Source organism: Helianthus annuus, chromosome 4 (genome assembly GCF_002127325.2).
Source record: "Helianthus annuus cultivar XRQ/B chromosome 4, HanXRQr2.0-SUNRISE, whole genome shotgun sequence".
NCBI lineage: Eukaryota > Viridiplantae > Streptophyta > Magnoliopsida > Asterales > Asteraceae > Helianthus > Helianthus annuus.
The window spans coordinates 4,802,286-4,824,240 of record NC_035436.2 but is presented as its reverse complement, the minus strand read 5'-3'; the positions used below and the strand labels follow the sequence as shown (position 1 = coordinate 4,824,240).

Genomic DNA, 21,955 nt, shown 5'->3' with positions numbered 1-21,955 from the left:
CATTGGACCAAAGATAGCACTTAACCTATAATATTCATTTTAAAACACAACTAGCAAACATGTGTGGCCGACAATTATAAAGATTCCAATCATACAATCAATTCCAAGTCATAATCATTTAACAAACATGGCATTAATAAATGCACATTATCCAGAATTGACTATGAAGCCATGTTCCTTTAATTCTATTTGACCGTTAACATTCACTGTTACATCCAGAATTGATTATGAAACACACCATAGCTACATAAACATGACACATTAGATCAGTTCACACATCATCAATAAATCTCATGCAGATTCAGTCGACATCTAAACATTAACATCAAGTCGATTCATCAAGGTACCATGTTCCAGTTAACATTTATTAATAAATCAAGATTATACATAACATCGTCATCAACTAGCAATTAACAATAGCTTTAAAATTCAAGATTTACTAACCAAGAGACAAGATGAACAGGCTGATGTCTTCGAAGGGGGAGGGGGTTCTCCACTACCGTACGTAAATTATGGAGGTGGGTAGGGTTTTTATTTGAGTTTTTATCCTAATTAGAATAAAACACATAAAGATATAAGATAAGGATCGGTTCATGTGGGCGGGTGTAACGGGCTCAAGCCCATGCAGTTTATATAAAGAACACACATACACATAACCATATGTGTACCTTCGCTCCAACAAAGAACCGGCCAGCTTTGGGCTTCCTCTGGGCTCACGCTTTAGGGCCGAGATCCAAAACACATATGTTAAACTATTCCTGATCATTACAAACCATCTAATATCGTAGCCCATTACATGAGCGGCCCAACTCAACCGTAATCCAACTACACACTTCAACCTACTCAAATACGTTTTACATTCACCACGTTTATCCTAACTAAGAGCGTTTAAAATCTTATTAAAGCACATGATGACAATCAGGATCACGAGACTAAGTGATACTAATCTTGAAAGTTCGGGTTGTCACATCATCCCCAACTTGAAAGAAATTTCGTCCCGAAATTTGACAAGTAAGCACAGAAGAGTGAAACGATGAAAACTCTAATTAAACTATATGTAATACTACGCAAATAATAATCACAAATAATAATCAAGCATTACACGCAATCACTAATATCCAGGTACTGCACAGGCGCTACGTAAACCAAATTGTAAAAACAGGATTGCTAGGTCAGTTGGGTGCCACATCATCCCCAACTTGAAAGGGAATTTTCGTCCCGAAAATTGATCTAAAACAATGGCTTGAAGTGAGTTCCGACGAACTCGATCTATAGATACTTTACAACGCCTGGGGGGCTAATCTTGTGATCGGTGGAGATCATGGTATGGTGGTTAGCGTTTTGTTATATCAGCTGCCAATCAAGGAAACAGGGAATTAATGAGGTTCGTACAAAGGTTCGTAAACATCCGGAGGATTTGGCCAGCAAATTTGTTGTCTAGAAGTAATTTCCAGTAGTGGTGCATGGCGGCATGGCACAACAGGGAGGTTCGTTACATTGCGGTCGCGCGAGTGTATCATTTGTCCAAAACAGAGTTTGGTGGGTAAAGGTTAGTGTTGCAAAACGACAAACGCGTGTAACTGTGACTGCTTCACTTCTAGCGGCGATGACAAGTGAAAGTGATAAGGTTCGTCTACAGGGATGCGTGGGTATAGTTCTCCTAATCCCGTGTTCGTTCGGAAGTTCCATCTAGCGATGCCATCACATGGTTAGCTCTATTGAAACAAGGGTGCACTGGAGGCCCTTGTGATCGGTCTAATTGGTGCATTCGGTACCGTCCAAGTAATGCCTCCCACTTAAATCCAATGACCACGGTTTCCACCGGAGGTTGTAGGTCGTGCAGTTCCTCTCCGTAACACCATCATGGTATATCGCTGGATCATCGGTACCCTCGGACAGAAGCGATGCTCCGCGTGTTGTAGGGTTGGGTTTTCAAAAGCTGCAAAGACGTTCTCCGATTTTACTTCTCAGGAATTCACAGCTCCCCGCTATGCTAAGGAGGTTGAAGTTGCGAAACCTTCGAAAATCCTATGATGAAGCTGTGATAGTATCTAGCGAACCTAAGGGATTTCCGTTTCCCATAAGGAATCTGAAATTGCATAAGGTCAATCTGAAATTCCGCCTAACGATGTGGAAGTAAACCAGCTCACTCTTCAGAAGGCATGTCAGAAAATTCATGGATAAGTGGAAGACACTCGATCTTCCTTTCTTAAAGCGGCAAATCGGTGACAAGAGCTAGTATGGCAGGGTAGCCCTTCCGTAGACACTTCTGGGCTTTGACGACTGTGACAATGCCAACAACGGCACCACTACGATGATCTTAAACGGATAAGGATTCCCCACTGGGGAGAGGGAACGCACGATTTTCTTTTTGCAGGGGATTTCTGCTTGATACATAGATAACCAAGTCCATGTCAACGACCATGTCAAGACTTACAAGAGTATTGGGAAGTAGGTCAATATCGAACACTTGACCCACGAGGTCAAGTTTACAACCAAAAAGAACATGAGAAGCTTCTATCGATTTACTATCAGTTAATTCTACTACATGCTTATTTACAACAAAGGTGGGAGTCAGTCCTAACTGACGACTGAACCCTGAGGCACATAACTCCAATCGAAATGAGGTAAAAGTCGAGTATCACATTGAAATCTACAAACTACCAAGTTTACACACAATAGGGCAGACCCTTCTCACGCTCATTAAGCTTCACTGGGATTTGCATGCACCCCGCGTTATTATTAAGTGTGCACCCATAATAATAAGGCAATTTGCATGCTTATCTCAGTGTCTCTTAGCTTGCGCTCGTCGTTTGGTTGCTGCATGGCACAGTTTTACACCTCCCGCCCCACAATGTTGGTAGCACGGTTTTACGCCCCTTGCCCTGCAACGCGGGGTGGGGGGGGGGGGTGGTTAAGACTACTTAAAAATTATTGAGAAGCAATTCCAATATCAAGACCAACTAAAATGGTGTCGACATGCTTTGTTGGTAAATAAGAGGGAGCATATTTTTAAATTTTTAAGCCGACCTTTTAACTAGTACTTCGACCGTGGTTCCATTCTTATTCGTTTCCATACAAAGCCAGATATGAGGAATGACTTGTTGAGATCTTCTTCAAGAAGTGGTGATAACTATGCATTTTAGTATTTTACTTATAGCCAGGCACTCGTATTAGGTAATTTTGATATTTTCCTTGAACTTCCTTTATTTTCTTGTTGATTCATTGTATAGTAAAACCAAAAATAAAAATATGATATGATTCAACATCATACTTATTTGAATGTAGCATATAAAGTATTGAGAGATGGGGGAGGGTTTAAATGAGAACGCTAAATATCGCGAGAACAAATGAAAAAACCACGAGAATTTAGTCAAAAACAATTCAAATTCAAAATTTCTTTTTACACATATCATTATTATTCGAATACAATGTTAGAAATTAAATTTACACGTTTAAATTTACGTAAATTCGTAAATAACGAAAATTTACACATGTATAACTTTGTCATTTACACATGTGTAAATTTGTTATATTTACACATGTGTAAAAAATGTAGTAAGAGTGATTTTGAGAGAAGAAATGAATTATTTGATGTTGTGAATTCTTTTTTGATGTTGTATTTTAATTAGAACGAGGTTTGTATTAAAAAAATTCGGTTTTGATTGATTTTCTCATTCGTTCTTACGGTTCTCGCAATATTTAGCGTTCTCAAAATAACCTCCCATTGAGAAATGAGAACTAATTTATTTGGTTAATAAGAGCATATCGAATTTAAAGTGTTGGTTCATCATAACTTCATAACCTTACACAATATCATAGTAAGTTAAAAAATCAAAAGATAACATTTCTATCCCTACATGCACACATGTGATTAGTGAATAAACATATTAGACCAACATATATATATATATATATATATATATGAGTTATTGTACAAATTGTCTTAACGTACGCTGCGTACACGATCCAGTATCAACATGCGATTTTGATTTTTTTAACATGCGATTTTTTTAAACATGCGAATTTGTTTTTTTTTAACATGCGAACTTTTTTTTAACATGCAATATTTGGTTTTTCACAACATGCGATTTTCATTTTTTGGTAACATAACGTCCGATTTTGCCATCACGTACGTTAATGCATATTGTACGATATACTTTTTTGGGTATCATAGTAGATTATATAACATGTTTCTCGATGTAAAGAGATTATCATTGTAACCATAATGATATCACAAATCAATATAAACAACCTTGTCTTGGCTATTCTAAACAATTAACCATGTTTATAAAAAAAAGTTTCGACAAAGAAAACTTCAATTCAATTTTATGAATAAAGTGCAAAAGCATTATTGGGTTATTTTATAAACTTGTTTTCAACATGCAAACATAAATTTCAATGACCAACTTTCTTTTATTGAGGGTCAACATTGCGTGTGAAGTGGGTTCCTTTTTATTCTTTCTTTCCTTGCAACTTCTACTTTTTTATTCCTTTAAATACCTTTGCAATCTTCCCATTGTTTAACTGCAATTGCAAACATCAAACTTCCTAAATCTCTCTCTCTCTCTCATCAAAGCAATAATCAAAAACCCAAGAGAGAGAATGGAGCAAAAATTACCAACAATCACTAAGAAAATATGGAGTTTGGTGCGTGCGATATTCTTCACGTTGAAAAAAGATATTTCCAAAAAGAAGTTCTTGCTTCATTTTAACACGGTGATGAAGCGTGACAAGATCGCCGAAAAATCACCTGCCGGTGAATACGAATTCAGTTGCAGGGACACCCCTCCTTACCCACTCTCTCTCTTTTCCGCCCGCAACAAACACAAAAACAACCGTCTTGCTAACCCTAACCCGCCTCTGGCTGTGGACGATTATAATGACGACATAACAATAGACCCAGCCGTCATTAAGGTTCTCAATATGATGACAAACCCCGCAGTTGAGAATATGAAGATAAGAGACTCACCGGTTCCAGTAGCTCAAGGTTACGAAGATGGTCAGGTGGATGATGCTGCTGACAAGTTCATAAGAAGGTTTTTTAGTGATCTGAGACAGCAAAATATATGAGGGGTTGTTGTGTCAATAGTGAATTTATTAGGGTGTTGTATGAAATTAAACTTAATCCTTTCCCAGCGTTACAAGCTTTGTCATTTGTGTAACACATAACAATTTTGATATCCTTTTGTATCATTTCTTTGAGTGAAAACAAGAATCAAGTAGTCAACCAATCGGCAATATACTTCAAGTTGTTAAAGATTTTATTAAAACGAATTCTGTTAAACTTAGCACGGTTTTAAGCCTACAATGACAGTACACTTATTATTAATGGATCATGCTAATCACACACGCCAAAATAATTTTCACACCCCTAAGCGCTCCGCTTTGGCCAAAGCGCGGCGCTTAGGGCGACAAAAGGTGATACGAGGTTTCGAATGACTGACTGAGTGACAGACTGACAGACATAAAGTGTGACTAGGTTTCAGTGAGCCCGTGAACCCTAAGCGCCGCGCTATGGCCAAAGCGCGGCGCTTCGATCCCACATTCTGGCTTTAAATCACTGGCCAGACAACGGATTCATCACTCGAATTGTTTTCTGTCGATCTTCTTTGCTCTATTAGTTAAATTTTTTGAAAAAACGATGTCGTGATTCAGTAACTATCTTTTCGGTGATTATTCTGACGAGTCGGTTGTTCCTGATTCTTACGAGGGGACCGCTATTTCTGACTCGTTTGAGAAACCGGTGTCGTCCAACTTGAGGGAGACAGAGGTTGTCTCTGGCATTCGTTATCGTGATAACACGGTGCAGCTGGATTTGAATACCCCTGTGGAGGACCCTTACGCACAACAAGGTTATTCGAATTTCGGTTACGGTGGCGACTATAGCTTTGTACAGCAGGAGTGTAATCCAAACGACAGTTACGGTTGTCATCAAAGTTATTCAAATTTCGGTTACGGTGGCGAGCAAAGCTTTGTACAGCAGGAGTGTTATCCAACCCAGAGTTACGGTTGTGAACAAAGCTTTGAACATCAAGTCTATTCGAATGTCGGTGACGATGGTGAGCCGGAGGATGTGTCTGTTGACGAGGAAGGTTGTTACCCGGTTACATTTTCGTTTGATACAACGCAGACCTTTTCGTCACGTAAAGAGATGGTGCGTTGGGTACAAGACACGGCAAAAGACAATGGTTACCTCATTGTGACAAAGAGGTCGAATAAAAGAGGAGAGAATTACAAGATTTGGTTTCAATGTACTTTTGGTGGGGAGCATAAGAGTGTAGCTACACAGAGGAAAACGGGTAGCAAGAAAATAGGATGCCCGTTCGAGATGATCGGGTTTTCGGAATCATCCGGAAGTGTTTGGAGGATCGAGGTGACGAAGGCGAAGCATAACCACACTCCTATTGAAAACTTCGAGGGTCACGCGTATGCGAGAAGGCTTTCTTCGGAGGACAAAAAACTGGTTAAGGAGTTGGCAGAGCAAGATATTCGCAACCAAAGTATTTGGCGAACGCTGACAAAAAACAATCCGGCTAGAAAGCTTATTCCGAAAGATATACACAACGCTGTTCAGAAGATCAACGCCGAAAAAAATGTAGGTAACTCTCCGATGCAAAAACTTGAAAACATTCTTATCGAAAAAAATTACACTTATTACATGCGCACGAATGAGATATCGAACGAAGTTGAAGACGTCTTCTTTGTTCACGAAAAATCATTCACTATGTGGTGTGCCTTCCCGCATGTGCTAATGATTGACGCCACATACAAAACGAACATGTACAACCTGCCATTTGTTCAGGTCGTAGGCATGACGTCGACAAACAAATCGTTTACGGCTGCTTGTGCTGTAATTTCCGCCGAGAAGTCAGAGAACTACCTATGGGTGTTGCAGAGGATCAAGTCTATGCTGGCAGGATGTATGGAACCGCGCGTGATTTTAACAGACAGGGATTTTGCGCTAATGAACGCGTGTGAACAAGTTTTTCCAAAAGCGCATAAGTATCTTTGTCGGTTCCATATTCAACAAAATATTAATAAGAACAGCAAGAGGAAATTCTCTGACAAGGAGTGGAAAGAATTCGTACGTACATTTTGGACATTGTGCGAATCTACGACCGAGGAAATTTACATGTATAACTTGGAAAACTTTGAAGCACAGCTGAAAGAGGCTGACCGTGAACGTGAGTATTTCTTACATAATTATGTTCAAATTTTATATAATAACAAAAACTGACTATTTACGTTTTTTAATTTTAGAGGTTTATGATTATACATCGTTAAAATAAAGGACGTGAAACCAGATGGTCATTGTGGATTTAGATCGGTGGCTGTTGGGTTAGGATTGAAACAAAATTCATATTTGAAGATCCGGGAACAGCTTTTAAAGGAGTTACGTATGCACGAATCGCTTTGGAGGCAGGTTTTCGATCCGGAAAATGTAGGACATTATGATGAGCTGGTTAAACGGATCGATTTCAAGGGGGTGGGACGAGCAGGTATCGAAAATTACATGACGATGCCTGAGACGGGGTTTCTTATTGCCCAACGATACGGTGTGATTGTTCACACCTTCGACATTCGTGGGAGCGATACAATTTTCCCTATGCTGGGCGGCCCAAACGAAGCTGATGAACCTCACCTGGTAGTTGCGGTTGTGTTTGTCGACAAGGGTCATTTCATACATGTAGAGCTTGGAGGTTCTTATCCAATGCCTCCCCCAAACCTACTATGGACAGCGAACAGAACAGAGCGCGCAGCAGCATGGCATACATTATACAGTGATCAGATCAACACGTACGAAATGCTTACGTATCGTGCCCCCGACCTTAATGCAACCCCATATGTTCACGATGTATCTTAAATGTGTTTAATAATAATCACGTTTGTGTTCGTGTATCCTAAATGTGTTTAATAATAACCACGTTTGTGTTTGTTCAATATACGCGTTACATCACGTTAAAAACCGAATGTCACCGACACGACCCAATCGGATTCAATACGCACTTGTACGACCCGAAATGACAACATACATCATAATACTGCAATTAATGAAAAATTAAGTCATGTTCATGTACGGTAGGCGGCTGTTACACATAACACTTCTCACAGGAGTACTTGTGATTTCAAACCTAAATGACACGAGATAACGGAATAAGACATCACACGTAACCGATTTGATCCGAAACTTGCCGTATAGTCCATATATATTAAAAAATGATGTATAAAAGAAAAAACGGAAAATTTAGACTATTTATGGACCCGTTTGTTAATTAAGTACAATTTAAAAAAAATTTAAAAAAACACCAAAACGCCCCGCTATGGCCATAACGCAGCGTTTTGGGCCCAAAGCGCCGCGCTATGGCCATAGCGGGGCGCTTTGGTCCCTCGTTATACCCTGAAGCGGGGCACCTTCCCCCTCACTTCACCCAAACAACCAAACACACACAAACGGTGCTATTACACACACTCGAGCCATTTTCGTTGATTTTCCGAGCTTTTCAGCGGCTAAAAGGTTAGATCTAAAGCCCTTAGTCTTCGTGTATCATTTAATTCGATTATATTGCATGTTTGTGTTGATTTGAGGTTAGATCTGCTGCTGTGTTCGCTGCTGTTCTTCAAAATGAAGAACCAAAGCGCCGCGCCGAGGCCATAGCGGGGCGCTTTGGTTCATGTTTATTTATTTTTTTTGTTTTATTTAATAATCTATTTAATTATTATTATTAGTTTATTAATATTAATTATTATTTGTTTAATTATTAGTATTTGTTTAATAATTATTATTTATTTAATTATTATTAATATTATTATTAGTTTATTTATTATTATTTAATTATTATTAGTTTATTAATATTTGTTTAATAATTATTATTTGTTTAATAATTATTAATATTATTATTAGTTTATTTATTATTATTTAATTATTATTAGTTTATTAATATTTGTTTAATAATTAATATTTTTTTAATAATTATTATTTGTTTAATAATTATTATTAGTTTATTAATATTTGTTTAATAATTATTATTTGTTTAATAATTATTATTAGTTTATTAATATTTGTTTAATAATTATTATTTGTTTAATAATTATTATTAGTTTATTTATTATTATTTAATTATTATTTGTTTAATTATTATTAGTTTATTAATATTTGTTTAATAATTATTATTTGTTTAATAATTATTATTTGTTTAATAATTATTATTTGTTTAATTATTAATATTTGTTTAATTGATCAACGTGCAGGGATGGATTTATCCGATGAGGAGATTGAGCATATTGATGAGGGAGTGGAGGGGGGCGAGGAGGAGCCGGAGTGTCCGTATCTTCAGTTTCCGGTGGGGTCACGGGCGAGAGGGAGATGCGCTAGGTTGCGCACTATACCGATTGGGGAGCACGTAGGTATAGACTGGGAGCTGCTAGCTACCGTGGGGGAGATCGAGCGGGCGCGAGAGATAGTTGGGCTAGATACTCCTTGGTCGCGCCTATTTCAGTTGGCGATGGAGGACTCGTACCCGGAGCTTACGTACGAGTTTTGCTCTACGTTTACATACGCGCCGCATCCGGCGGATTACGTGGAGGACCCTTTATTTCCGGTACACGAGGTTACATTCCGTCTGGCCGGTCAGCAGTTTGAGATGAGTGTGCGGGAGTTTGCTGTCCACACAGGTTTGTACACTGAGCCTGAGCTTGATACTGATTTGTATACGCAGGCTGTTACGATGATGGACAGGCAGACGCTTATTAGTTTCTGGAGGGCCATTTCCAGGGTTCCCTTTGGGAAATCCTGGCAAAAGGCCACCACCATTGTAGATCCCTTGTACCGATACCTGCACCAGGTGATTGCGTCGACTATCGTGCCGCGGGGTTCCAGCAAGGAGAAGGTCAACCTTAGTGACCTTTTCTTTCTTTACTGCCTACTACGCCGCCAGCTCTGCGATCTAGCAGCCAGCCTGGCAGAGTACTTTGCTACTGCATACCACCGGCAGCTACGCGGGTTTCTTCACACTGGCTCGTTTATCACTGCCATTGCACGATCGCTAGGGATCGTGCCCGAGCTAGATCCGCTGCTGTCCGATCCGGTCCCGTCATCTAGGTTGGGCCGCGCGTCAGTATCCGCTATGCAGATCACCCGTACCTTTGATTTCGGTCTGCGGTTCAGGGGTGCTGACGGGCTGATTTTTCAGCCAGTGGAGTTGCCGGAGGTCATCCCGGTTGTTATCGAGGCGAGGCCTGGGATCTTAGCCCCTCCTGATGTTCAGCAGGCCGCTCGGCGGGCTCAGCGACGGGCTCTGGGCATCGATGAGCCTGAGGATCAGCCTGAGGGTCAGGCTCAGGCTCAGGCTCAGGCTCAGCCTCAGCCTCAGGCTCAGGATGATCCGGCACAGGAGGACCGGGTCGAGGAGGTCCACGTACCACCAGTTGAGCCAGCTCCTGAGCCTCCACAGTACCCGCAGCACGTTTACGCTGACCTACCTCCGGTAGCGCGTGAGGTGGCTCGGGACTTCGACCGGCGCCTCAGACGTCAGGGCGCACTCATTGAGTGGATGGTCGAGACGCTCGTTGAGCTACGAGAGCTCGCTGCGTTGCCTCCACGTCCCCTCCCACCGTCCCCACCGCACGAGGATTAGTACATTTAGTTTGTTTGTTTAGTGTTTTGTGGATCATGCGACGATCAGTATTCATGTATACCTTGATTCTTACATACGACATTCTTCTACGTACACATTCTTATTTTCAAATTCATGTATACCTTGATTCATACATAACTAGTACAAGCTATGTGGATCATGCGACGATCAGTATAATCGCGGGTGCACACGGGATTATAGTGATAGGCGTATGAGAACCATAGAGTGTACTACTGTGTATGGTAAGACACGGAACGTAACATGACCCCAAGTAACGAAACGGACGTAATGTGGTTAAAACATGGTGGATACGCCGCTGGTACTTCCTATATATAAGTGTTTTCACCATGTTACCAAACTTTCGTAAAACGTGCCATGAGAAATTCAGTGTGTTGCAGACCTTTTGGACCTAATACAACTTCACGCAACTCACAAACGCATTATATCCGATTATTCATGACGAGACTTCATCCTTAACACACTACGTTCATCTATCCAACACTTATGCTATTCACATACTTGTACTCTTTAAGAGTCATTCGTTCATTCTATACTCGTATTATTTTATACAAAACTCGTTCGCAATCCAGCTTGTTTAAACATTTGAGTCCTAACTTACCTCGTTACCTATAAAATAGCCTCCCTATTCTTGATTCTTGTGAAACTATACTTAGTATACCTCTATTGCTTTATTTAAAGTAACAAACCTTTTCGTTCCTCTCAATAAACAGGTTTTACGAAAGTATGATTTTTTTATACTATCCTTAAAAACTTCCCCTTGCAAATCTACCTTGACGTTCTCCAAAATTTGGTACTTTTCAAAACTTTCAAACTTCCCAAGTTTCAATTCTTAATGATCACCTTTATGCCAAAAACTCTTTCAAGCCTTCCTCTTGAATAAATTTCGGGACGAAATTTCCTAAAGGAGGGGAGACTGTAACGCCCTGCGTTTTCAAACATCCTACATTTAGAAACCTTACGTGAAATTCTATCTTTGGAAATCTTGTGTTCTTATAACCATTCTTTCATCGTAATCGTTGTAAAATACGGAACTTGCTTCGTAAATAAAACTTGTACATTACACTTTTTACCTAGTTAAATCATGTTTTATTTCATATTTCACCTTGTTACAAGTTAGGGGAAACATTGTTGCACATTATTACACAACTTAACTAACAAAATTACTCATTATAATGTTTTAAAAAAATAAAAAAATAAAGAAATATGGCAGCCCCAATTCAGCAAAATTCAGCCCATATAGTTGGGTTTTGTGGGCTAGTTTCAAGGTGTAACCCCTTCTAAACACTTCCAAAGCCCAACCCATTGAAACCCTAATCTTTCCCCCTATAAATACCACTTATAACCAGCCTCCCTACCACTTTTGCAACCCTAAAAACTCACAAAACATCCACCAAACCGTAGCTGAAAGTAAGGGTTCGAGTAGATTGACACCCCTTCACGAAAATGAGCATAACTCACTCAATTCTTATCCGATTCACTCGATTCTTTTTCCTACTTGCTTGTATAATCATGGGGTTCGATTCCTAGACTTCTCCTTGGAGAAATCAGACCTGGAAATGCCCCGAAATAGTCCATAAACTTTCTGTTTGTTTTTATGTTCATCAAAAACTTGTTTAAACCTATGCAACTTGTGTCTAACACATCTCATACCTATGTCCTAATGCTTACAACTTATCCCATGGTTGGTTAAGCTTAAAAACAAGGTTGAGACATTTAAAATCAGAGGATTAAACCTCATAAACTTGGTGTTTTGTTTAGGGTTTTTAACCCACAAGTCATGTCAAACTTTGTCTTTGATACATGAGTGATTATGGAACAACTTGGGTTGTCCAAACATACAATCCTCACATGATTTGATGATTTCTCTTAGTTAGTGTGTATATTTCTTATTCTTTATTGTATGTTCATGACCCTCCTTGGTTGTTTTTTTTACATCAAGTGTAGTGGTGAACACATAGAGGTGCCTAAATGGAAGACTTGATCTTCCTACCTCCTACATGACTTCTATGACATTTAGAGGTACCAAAATGAAGATTTTAATCTTCTACCTCATGCTTGAACTATTGGACATATATTATATAACCTAAATATATTATTCGAATAATCGAATCTTTGATGATGAACTAGTGTTCATATGTCGGGGTACTAGATTACATCATCCTAGACTATGATAACTTGTCACGATTCTAATGGAACCTTGTTCCATGAAAACATCTAAACTCCTTCGAGTTTCCTAGTGTCAAGAACAAGCATCATATGTACTAAATGATTATTTTCCATGTTATTCTCATATCTTATTTTTATGTTGTTTTAAACACCGAATCTCGACCCTAAGCATACTTGAACTTTAACCCTTATACATTCGGACTCTAAATCTCTACTCGTCAACAATTGGATAATCGGAAAACATATGCAAACTTTGTGAGTATACTCGTATTTCCCCTTTTTACTTTTACCACTTTTGGGGTGTAACATGTTTACCTATTGAAAACTTACACATGAACACTTTGTTAAACACATGAACGTTCCTATAACATGCTTGTAAACGTGATGGCTTGATACTTTAAACTTGGGTTATTCTTATGTGTTGAACTTATCATTAACTTCGTACGAGCCAAACCTTGACATATGTAGCGCTATAGGATTAACGACCCGCCCGTAAACTTGAGGTTATGTCTTGAGCATATTGCGTTTTCTTGGTTTGATATGTTAGACACATGCCATGTTTAAATGTTTATCTTGAATCACATGCTTGCTATGAGGAATTGTTCAAACTTATCTTTTGCTATGTACGTATCAAACTTGTATACTCGCCTTTGCTTTTGCATTGAACTTTATTTTAAACATGTTACAGGTTGAGGACGATGATGCTATGAAATGAAGTAGCATTGATGCCTAGATACACATATAGACGTTAGGGTTTAAAATGTTGTATCAAAATTTTGTTATGTTATCATGTTGTTTTGTTAAACTTGTCGTATTTGAATATCTTGTAATGTTGACTATTTGAAGTTATGAAATGAAATGAAATTTGGATTTTCTAAATATTGTCACAAATAGCGTTATGATGTCTCTAGCAATCTTCACACTTCGTCTCATCCCGATGTTTCCGCCATTGGTTGGGGTGTGACAGATTGGTATCAGAGCCATAACTATAGGGAATTAGGAAAAGTAGGAATGCTTTCACTTAGTCTATAGTTTTAGAGCCTTATTCGTATGCTTTGCTTGGACTACTACATGATACCTTATTTGTTACTTATTTATGCTCTTTTAAACATGTATGTTACTCATGTGTAATATTTGACATGTTATTCGTACGCATTAAAGCTTGTTCTATTATGTGTTAACACTTGTTTTATCATTTCATTATTTAAGTACCATTCTTGATATGCTTTCTTATGTGTTTATACTTGCTTGTGTATTTCCTTCAACACACACTTCCCTCATGCATTTTACTTGATTATTCTAAATCCGACAACACTCATATTGTACAAATGAGACGAATTCACCAAAATAGGCGTGAAACCCACAATTTAGTGAACGACTCTCAATCTATCTATTCTTCTTTTTACACGAGATATCGCCATTGAGCTAGAAGTGAAATCCACATCTAAATGGCAAATCTCAAATTTCAAATTCTAGTGGACCCTCGTCAACATGTCGAAATTTAAATTTTGACCCGACGAGTACCAACCACACTTAGGATACGAAATCGTCAAGATAGGGGTGAAACCCGCACCTTGTCGACTAGTTCCACTCCTTGATTTTTTCATAAATCCCGCCAAGTCTCGAAATTTCGATTGATTTGAGACATGTAGTAACCGGAAGGGTAAATACCGTTAACCGACCTGTCGGCGAGAGTATTTTACCTATTAGGCCAAAGCATGCTCCTCAAATTCAAAAGACTTTTCGACCACTTTGGTTAGTCAAAGTTCCGTTTGGAACACTCCAAACTTTGGTCAAACATGTGTTTCTATTGTTCATTTTATACGATGCAATCTTTCAACCTCGAGTTTACCTTTGATTTCTCTTTTCACACGCACAACATATCGAACCTTTTCGATACATTTATATATGCATGATTTTCATATAATTTAAATTCATATTCCTTGTAACAACTAGTGGAGAGGTATCATCGAGATTGGAGTGACTTCCTTACCTTGACGATTGACTCCACCCCTCTTCCCTTAAAACGACCTCACCAACGAGTTAGGGGTGATTCCCTTACTTAGGTGACCGTTACCCAAAACTTCTCTTTCAAAATATTTTATTATGCAAACCCGATCATGTTTTATACCTACATCATTTATCATTATTCAAAATACCTACTTATACCGATTTCAAAATACATTGTTTATCAAACGTACTTCTTATTCTACCATCCATTTTCACTCAAATCATATACACGAGATTCTTAATCATGTCTTTACCGTTTTACTACATGAATTTCCAAACCTTACGAAATGCTACCTATCAATTTAATCGGTCTAATGAATCTCTTGCCCATGAACTTCACCTCTGATTTATTAACTGAAACACGTTCACATTATATCATCATACTAGAGACTTCCACTCTTAATCGAAATCAAACTAACCTTTCTCAATTACTTATAAGACCTCATAGATGTTATATGATCGTTTTACCAAATACTCTTTCCAACATCAATAAATCCTTTGTTAAAATTATTTTTAAACAATCACTAAATTCTTTTACTAAATTTCTTTTCTAAGGGTCGACGTTTTCACAAGAACTTTCAAAGTCCAAAATTTTCATGTTTTGATGCAAATGAAACAAACCCGTTATAAAAAAAAAAAAAAAAAAACTTTCTCTACAACGCTTAACTCGTCATCCAAATTTCAAAACACGTGGGCTAGAAGACTTCATGGGGACCGAAAATTTTCAACATACGTGAACTCCTTTTTTTTTTAAAAACAAAAGTAGCATTTCAATCATCACAAAATACGTTAAGCATGACCAATGAGTACTTTATGTTCCTTTACATATGCAAACTATATTCTACCCTTTTAAACCAAGCTCAATCTAAATTTGATTCAATAAACTCAATGTTTCGTTTAAACAACTATACATGCATATCATCGTACACATTTTGGTCGATACCTCGCGATAACATCATTTATATCATTCGTATTACATACTCGAACTTTTGAATGCTTTATACACTTAGATCCGTGGTGTCCCAACAAACACTATATACGCAATATTTATTTTTCATACCTACACCTATGTTCATACGTTTTATTCTTCTACTTATACGCATACTACTTATACGTTTTGCGCTTCTACTTGTACACATACTACTTACACATTTTATGTTTATGCTCATACATACATGCGTATTCATACTTAAACTTATGCTCATACTTTCATCCTTACTCATGATTCGTACATTCGTACCTATACGCGAGCGTAATCCGAGGGATTCGCTTACGTGGGTCCCATACATGCTTAAACATAAACATGCTTACATACGACATTCTTCTACGTACACATTCTTATTTTCAAATTCATGTATACCTTGATTCATACATAACTAGTACAAGCTATGTGGATCATGCGACGATCAGTATAATCGCGGGTGCACACGGGATTATAGTGATAGGCGTATGAGAACCATAGAGTGTACTACTGTGTATGGTAAGACACGGAACGTAACATGACCCCAAGTAACGAAACGGACGTAATGTGGTTAAAACATGGTGGATACGCCGCTGGTACTTCCTATATATAAGTGTTTTCACCATGTTACCAAACTTTCGTAAAACGTGCCATGAGAAATTCAGTGTGTTGCAGACCTTTTGGACCTAATACAACTTCACGCAACTCACAAACGCATTATATCCGATTATTCATGACGAGACTTCATCCTTAACACACTACGTTCATCTATCCAACACTTATGCTATTCACATACTTGTACTCTTTAAGAGTCATTCGTTCATTCTATACTCGTATTATTTTATACAAAACTCGTTCGCAATCCAGCTTGTTTAAACATTTGAGTCCTAACTTACCTCGTTACCTATAAAATAGCCTCCCTATTCTTGATTCTTGTGAAACTATACTTAGTATACCTCTATTGCTTTATTTAAAGTAACAAACCTTTTCGTTCCTCTCAATAAACAGGTTTTACGAAAGTATGATTTTTTTATACTATCCTTAAAAACTTCCCCTTGCAAATCTACCTTGACGTTCTCCAAAATTTGGTACTTTTCAAAACTTTCAAACTTCCCAAGTTTCAATTCTTAATGATCACCTTTATGCCAAAAACTCTTTCAAGCCTTCCTCTTGAATAAATTTCGGGACGAAATTTCCTAAAGGAGGGGAGACTGTAACGCCCTGCGTTTTCAAACATCCTACATTTAGAAACCTTACGTGAAATTCTATCTTTGGAAATCTTGTGTTCTTATAACCATTCTTTCATCGTAATCGTTGTAAAATACGGAACTTGCTTCGTAAATAAAACTTGTACATTACACTTTTTACCTAGTTAAATCATGTTTTATTTCATATTTCACCTTGTTACAAGTTAGGGGAAACATTGTTGCACATTATTACACAACTTAACTAACAAAATTACTCATTATAATGTTTTAAAAAAATAAAAAAATAAAGAAATATGGCAGCCCCAATTCAGCAAAATTCAGCCCATATAGTTGGGTTTTGTGGGCTAGTTTCAAGGTGTAACCCCTTCTAAACACTTCCAAAGCCCAACCCATTGAAACCCTAATCTTTCCCCCTATAAATACCACTTATAACCAGCCTCCCTACCACTTTTGCAACCCTAAAAACTCACAAAACATCCACCAAACCGTAGCTGAAAGTAAGGGTTCGAGTAGATTGACACCCCTTCACGAAAATGAGCATAACTCACTCAATTCTTATCCGATTCACTCGATTCTTTTTCCTACTTGCTTGTATAATCATGGGGTTCGATTCCTAGACTTCTCCTTGGAGAAATCAGACCTGGAAATGCCCCGAAATAGTCCATAAACTTTCTGTTTGTTTTTATGTTCATCAAAAACTTGTTTAAACCTATGCAACTTGTGTCTAACACATCTCATACCTATGTCCTAATGCTTACAACTTATCCCATGGTTGGTTAAGCTTAAAAACAAGGTTGAGACATTTAAAATCAGAGGATTAAACCTCATAAACTTGGTGTTTTGTTTAGGGTTTTTAACCCACAAGTCATGTCAAACTTTGTCTTTGATACATGAGTGATTATGGAACAACTTGGGTTGTCCAAACATACAATCCTCACATGATTTGATGATTTCTCTTAGTTAGTGTGTATATTTCTTATTCTTTATTGTATGTTCATGACCCTCCTTGGTTGTTTTTTTTACATCAAGTGTAGTGGTGAACACATAGAGGTGCCTAAATGGAAGACTTGATCTTCCTACCTCCTACATGACTTCTATGACATTTAGAGGTACCAAAATGAAGATTTTAATCTTCTACCTCATGCTTGAACTATTGGACATATATTATATAACCTAAATATATTATTCGAATAATCGAATCTTTGATGATGAACTAGTGTTCATATGTCGGGGTACTAGATTACATCATCCTAGACTATGATAACTTGTCACGATTCTAATGGAACCTTGTTCCATGAAAACATCTAAACTCCTTCGAGTTTCCTAGTGTCAAGAACAAGCATCATATGTACTAAATGATTATTTTCCATGTTATTCTCATATCTTATTTTTATGTTGTTTTAAACACCGAATCTCGACCCTAAGCATACTTGAACTTTAACCCTTATACATTCGGACTCTAAATCTCTACTCGTCAACAATTGGATAATCGGAAAACATATGCAAACTTTGTGAGTATACTCGTATTTCCCCTTTTTACTTTTACCACTTTTGGGGTGTAACATGTTTACCTATTGAAAACTTACACATGAACACTTTGTTAAACACATGAACGTTCCTATAACATGCTTGTAAACGTGATGGCTTGATACTTTAAACTTGGGTTATTCTTATGTGTTGAACTTATCATTAACTTCGTACGAGCCAAACCTTGACATATGTAGCGCTATAGGATTAACGACCCGCCCGTAAACTTGAGGTTATGTCTTGAGCATATTGCGTTTTCTTGGTTTGATATGTTAGACACATGCCATGTTTAAATGTTTATCTTGAATCACATGCTTGCTATGAGGAATTGTTCAAACTTATCTTTTGCTATGTACGTATCAAACTTGTATACTCGCCTTTGCTTTTGCATTGAACTTTATTTTAAACATGTTACAGGTTGAGGACGATGATGCTATGAAATGAAGTAGCATTGATGCCTAGATACACATATAGACGTTAGGGTTTAAAATGTTGTATCAAAATTTTGTTATGTTATCATGTTGTTTTGTTAAACTTGTCGTATTTGAATATCTTGTAATGTTGACTATTTGAAGTTATGAAATGAAATGAAATTTGGATTTTCTAAATATTGTCACAAATAGCGTTATGATGTCTCTAGCAATCTTCACACTTCGTCTCATCCCGATGTTTCCGCCATTGGTTGGGGTGTGACACCCGCGTTGCGGGTCGTTTTTTTAACGTGATTTGAGTGTACTGATTTTTTTTTTTTTGTAATTCTTTGTCAATCAAAAGTAGACCAACTGGAAATGTTCATAAAAATAAGCACAAAAAACGTATTATATTTGACACTACTCGTTTTTGGAAAAAAAAAATCAAAATTTAAACAACTTGAATTTATACCAACACGTACATAAAATTAAGAACGTCAAACTCTAGGTTGTCAAAATGCTATTACATCGAAATGTAAACAAATTTTAATTTATACCGACACGTACATAAATGTCAAAACGTAAACCATCTCAAAATGTCTATAAAATAAGTACCAAAACGTATTATACATGACATGACTAATGAAATGTAAAGTATATATTATGTACTTTAAAAATATTATGGTGAAACGTAAGCAAATTTGAATTTATATCAACATGTACATAAAAATAAGCATGTAAACTCGAGGGGGTTAAATGGTATTTTACAAAGTTTTAAGAAGTTGAAAGCAATGTAAGTGTCAATGTTAAAATTTGAGAAAAAATTGATTAAAAAAAGTCAAAACTATTGTAGCTAAGTGGTATGTATATTATAATTATATATTCAAGCTATCTTAAAAGACAAGATCGGTGCGGTTTCCCACCGGCTTTGTCTCTCCCGTAAACTTAATTTTACAATATTTCATTTCAAGCTCCTCAGCTTTGCTACGGCCCCTCCACTTTTGGAGTAATCAATTTTAGTCCCTTATCTAACTTTACTATTCTTCTACTTTAACAATTGACAATTTTAACCCACAACTTTTTATTTATTTAATATTTCTTCGACAACATTTGTTCGTTAATTTCTTTTTTTTTACCCATATCATTTTGTTTGCTTTACAAAACTTATTTTTCATGCATATTTTTATGTACGTATCCGTATAAGTTTAAGGGTGTCTAAGTTTCGACATAAACTTTTTCTGGAAACGAGTTAGGTCAAGTATAACACGTTTTCGTTTAAAAAACCATTTTACGTACATATTTTTATGTATGCGTGCTGACTCCAGGATCCGGCGAGTTTGACGGAGCTTCGGTCCCGAAACGACGTGTTCGGTGCGTTTATTACGACTAAGAAAGGAGTAGAAGACAGATACGACACCGATCAGTCACTTATAATCTGGTCTCTATTGATTATTCAACGTTTACAACACCACAAGACCAGTTGGACAGCATGTCCCCTCTGGGAACCAAAATCTTGTCCAAATGGGAACCCCAAGTCCCTATTTATAGACAATTACATATGTGTCCATCCGATGGGATTGCCATCTGACCGGATTGCCATCCGTCCGGATGGACCTTGACATTTACAAAACCTCTCCAAATTTCTCTATTCTATACAATATTCAACACACGCTCTATCTAACTGTTCGCACAGTGGCAGACACACGAAATATGCACCAACAGATTCCCCCTCGGATGTCACTGTCGAATCATCTTTAAAACTTTGAGAACCTTGAGCCGTGTTTGAATATTCTGTAATCTTCAACTTTTCTGCAACTTTAATCAGGTATCTTGAAATCTGACTATCCAAATTCCCCCTTGATTGATGATTCGGGTTTGCTTTTACCAAAGTAAAGCCTGAATTCCCCCTGGAATGAATCTTCAGGTCTTTTGCGCAGTTCACGACTCTCCTCTGATTTGCTAAACTGCAACCTTCACGAACAATCACCAACTTGAAACTAGTTAATGCAGTATCCTCTGTTTCAACTTTAACCTCATCCGAGCTCAATTTTTGATATCACAAGTTAGCACCACGATCTTTGCATTCCGCCTGCTCGATCTAAGAATGTACAAAAACTCAACCGGCAATTGATAGAAACTTCAAATACCCCACTGGTTAACTTCAAATCCGTGATTCCCCCTGAAGATCTGATATCCTGTTTACCGTGATCCACATTAACGCACCCTAAGAATGACAGATTCGTGTAAACAGTATTCTCCACAATCAGCAAATCTTCAATGGAAAACACATCATCTGGTAATGTAATCCGATCTCCAAAGCATTCGTCCACAATCAGATTCATCTCCTCGGATAATCTAGATCTCAGAAGCTTACACTCACGATCAGATTCACGTTCCCCCTGACAATCTGAAGTCGAAACTACCCGAATACTGTTGCAGAGTCACGAATTTCAAAAATGCTGGAATTTCAACATGCGACATTGAAATTTTTATTCCCCCTCATTTTTTCAAATTCTGACGTCTCTATCACTGAATTCCCCCTCAAACTGAATTCAGTTTTCAATTCTCTTCTTGGAAAAACTTGACCAAACTAGAATATCACAATATTCGCCACAATTATCAGTTTTTCGTCTTTGCGGATTTTACGTTTTGGCCCATAAATAGTCAGATAACTCAGAATATGACAATTCTGCACTGGTATCCTGACAATCCGTGATCGCATCATCAAATATGTTCACTGAAGCCCCAGACGGTGTCCCCGAACAACCCAGCTTGGTCGTTAAAAACCCGAAAAAATTGTCAATCACCAAATTTTTTTCTGGAGACTCTCCTCGTCGTTGCGATCAAAAAATGCCTTTTTAGGCATTTGATCATTTGGTCGAATGGCATGTGACGGATGGTCATCCGATCGAATTGCTATCCGATCGGATTGTCATTCAATCGAAGAGCAATATGAACAAGATGGTATGATGGATCAGATGATCATCCGATTGGATTGACAAAAGAAACAAACAA

General features: G+C 37.7%; 1 protein-coding gene across 1 annotated transcript; it reads left to right on the top strand.

Moving 5' to 3' along the window:
* The first annotated feature begins 4,605 nt into the window (after positions 1 to 4,605).
* LOC110932780 lies at positions 4,606 to 5,073 on the top strand. The gene has a single exon (XM_022176035.1). The coding sequence runs from the start codon at positions 4,606 to 4,608 to the stop codon at positions 5,071 to 5,073; it is 468 nt and encodes a 155-aa protein (XP_022031727.1).
* The last annotated feature ends 16,882 nt before the right edge of the window (positions 5,074 to 21,955 follow it).